A 3,233-nucleotide genomic window follows, 5' to 3' on the forward strand; every position below is an offset into this window, starting at 1 on the left:
AGTGGACTGACTTGATCGTCGGAGGGTCTATCCGGCACACCACCGCCGGGCAGCTCACCTTTTTTGTGTTACCAGGTAGACGCCGTCAAGAGGAGCTTGGAGTATAAGAAGTACGGAAAACAGAGGATATTTCGCCCCCGTACAACAGTCAATTATCGAGGCATATCCATAGTAATTGGCAATTGATGTGCTTCAAATACAATAATGAGTTAGGAACATAACAAATGTACCAACAAACATACAAATTAGGCAAATATTAAGTGGATCTTACACAAGTAGTGAAACCGACATGTTATATTTCCTAGCATCTTTGTCAGTATTCTTAGTATTATTGTCCCTAGAACATAACAAATGTACCAACAAACATACAAATTAGGCAAATATAAAGTGGACCTTACACAAGTAGTGGAACCGACATGTTATATTTACTGACATCTTTATTAGTATTCTTAGAATTATTGTCCCTAGATAATAAGTGTTCCAACCCAACCCAAACTAAATCCTATTATCTCTTCCAATATGTTTAAGTAAGCTTCCATCGTTGATCTAATAATGGTTGAGGGAACAAGTACTTCCAATTGTATGGTTTATAAATTTATTATTTTTTACAAAATTAATTTTTATTATGTGTTTGGATAGTAATCATGTAATTGATAATTGTTAGGCTTTTAATGTATAATCAATATATTTATTTAATATATGAAATATTTTTAGTTTTGGATTTTTTCATTTAATGGATTGATTTAATAATGATATCAAAATTGTCGCCATATTTGACTTTTGAAAAAATAAAAATTAATTTAATGAAAATAAAAACAACCACCCATTACGTGATCATCATCCAAACACATAATAAAAATTAATTTGGTAAAATAAATAAACAAATAAATGTGTAAAAGATTTATCAATTTTATATAATTTTATCTTTGGTGAATAGAAATAATTTTTAAAAATTTAAAAATATTTTTGACATTTATTTTTATCAAATTAGTTTGTATTTCATCAAATTGACGATTTTATCTTTAAAATTAAACAATGATATATTCAATTGTTCTTATTTAGAACAAAATTTAATATTCAGAATCAAATATGTCACAATTAACAAACTATAAAGACCCTTAGTTGAATTCACCCAATAAATTACGACCCATTTAAGTGCAATTTTTTATTTGTGTTACCAATAACACATAATATTCTAAAGTATTTAATATTTTTTAAATAAAACTTTAACCAATTCGAGTAGCTACCGCCCTAAGTTGGTTTGATAAGCCTGGCCTCAATATCGTCTGGGCCTAATATTGGGCTTATAATCATCCCAATTGGCAACAAACCCTTAACACAGCCAATTATATATATGCGTGGTGCCCTAACATATTGATTCCTTTGCGACCAGCGTCTCCACAGCTTCAGTTCTCCTTTACCCGTTAATTCAGGTTCTCGATTCTCTCTGTCTATTGCGCGGTTTCGAATCGATTAATATCAAGTTTATCTATTTATCTATTCATTGATTTGGAATTGATCAATATCGATTTTCTGTAGATTTGCAAGCTAGTTTTGAATTATCTCCTCCGCGAAAGATGGCTCTGAGCGATCTCGCTTGCTCCTACGCTGCTCTCATCCTCCACGACGATGGCATCCCTGTCACCGTAATCATCTTGTTTCCTATTCTGTTTTTGTTGTTTTTGAAATCTGTATCATCTTATTATATATGTGGTGTTGTTTATTGTATGTTTCCGATTGCGTTTCAGGCAGAGAAGATTGCGACACTGGTTAAGGCTGCCAACGTGCCTATAGAATCGTACTGGCCAGGCCTCTTTGCCAAGCTTTTTGAGAAGAGGAACATCGATGACCTCATCATGAACGTTGGATCTGGTGGAGGTGGTGCCGCCGTCGCCTTTTCCGGTTCCGCTGCTGGCGGTGGTTCCGCTGCCGCCCCGGCCGCCGCAGCTGCTGTTGAGGAGAAGAAGGTATATAGATATGTGTTATAATTGTTATTTTTGTTTGAAAGTTTTATGAATTGTGAACTGTTTTTGAGTGATTTAATTGTTGATTCCACTTTGTATTTGCAGGAAGAACCCAAGGAAGAGAGTGATGAAGATATGGGATTCTCTTTGTTTGATTAGGATCTATGTTTTGGTATTCTTCTAGGAAATTAAGACCCATCTGAGCGGTTACAAGTTCAAAATTTTGTTTGTCATATTTTCTTTTCTACAATTATAGTAGTTGTCTGAAGAAATTTTTATATCAAAACATCTGATTCTGTAATGTGGGGTTTATGGTCTAAGTAGGATTATTTACAAAACTTGCAATCTGATGATAATTTTTAGGGCAATTCCTATGTGTCATCTACAACACTTTTCTTTGATATGAAGACTCGTGGCTTCTCCAATCCTTACTCAACTTTATCAAATTTATATTTGACTGAAAATTACTCATAGCACTCTAATGAGAGTATCAAATTGCATTTTATTCAAAATTTATTCAAATCAACTGAGATTGAAGTTTTTACTCAAAAATTTTAATTCTATAGGGGTTTAATCAAATTTGTGCCTTAATATGAGTTTCGGAGTGCTTGATATCAAATAAAGATTTTACCCATTTTTTTTACTCAAATTTGAGTAAGGATTGTGAGATTTAAACATAATACAATTGAGTAGAAGTTAATTTTATGTAAAGTTGTAAATTTGAATGCTACAAATTGCTATTAAAAAGTTTTTAGTAGACAGTTGAGTCTCCCTTGAGATGGGAAACTAAGAAATGGGTAAAACTCAATTTGAGAGTTTTTTGAGTGGTTTTTATCCAAATTTTGAATCTAATGTATGTTTGAGTTGAGGGTTGCATGTGTCCTTACCTCCTTTGCTCATGTTTCGCATATTGTTATGACCACCTTTTATGTATGATGGATGAGATTTGAGTGTTTTGCTCATTAACATTGAGGTTTGCTTTCTATGTCCAGTGAAATTGAATGTGTTGTTCTGATGTGTGGACTTCAAGACTACACAAATGTTTCTGCAGGATTATAAGTATAATGGTTTATACTCTCCAATCTTAATGTTTTGACCTTATGTTGTTCTGTTTGTATGTGACAAACCCTTGGGAAGGGTCACAGGCATTCTTTGTAAGATTGTATTTAGGGGTTGTTTGGGGTGTCCTAAATAAGTGTACTTTTTGTCTTTTTGGACTAAAAAATTGAGGAAGAAAATATGGATGTTTGGGTTAACTTTTTGACTTTT

The 3,233-nt window shown here is 32.9% G+C and overlaps 1 protein-coding gene across 1 annotated transcript; it reads left to right on the plus strand.

Annotated features, from left to right (window-relative positions):
• Positions 1–1,249: 1,249 nt before the first annotated feature.
• Positions 1,250–2,332, plus strand: LOC114312388 (large ribosomal subunit protein P1y). The gene is made up of 4 exons (XM_028258620.2): positions 1,250–1,433; positions 1,540–1,646; positions 1,749–1,967; positions 2,070–2,332. The coding sequence occupies exons 2-4, from the start codon at positions 1,578–1,580 to the stop codon at positions 2,121–2,123; spliced, it is 342 nt and encodes a 113-aa protein (XP_028114421.1). The 5' UTR covers positions 1,250–1,433; positions 1,540–1,577; the 3' UTR covers positions 2,124–2,332.
• Positions 2,333–3,233: the final 901 nt, after the last annotated feature.

The sequence above is a fragment of the Camellia sinensis genome, chromosome 8 (genome assembly GCF_055761805.1).
Source record: "Camellia sinensis isolate YWXY chromosome 8, ASM5576180v1, whole genome shotgun sequence".
NCBI classification, from domain to species: domain Eukaryota; kingdom Viridiplantae; phylum Streptophyta; class Magnoliopsida; order Ericales; family Theaceae; genus Camellia; species Camellia sinensis.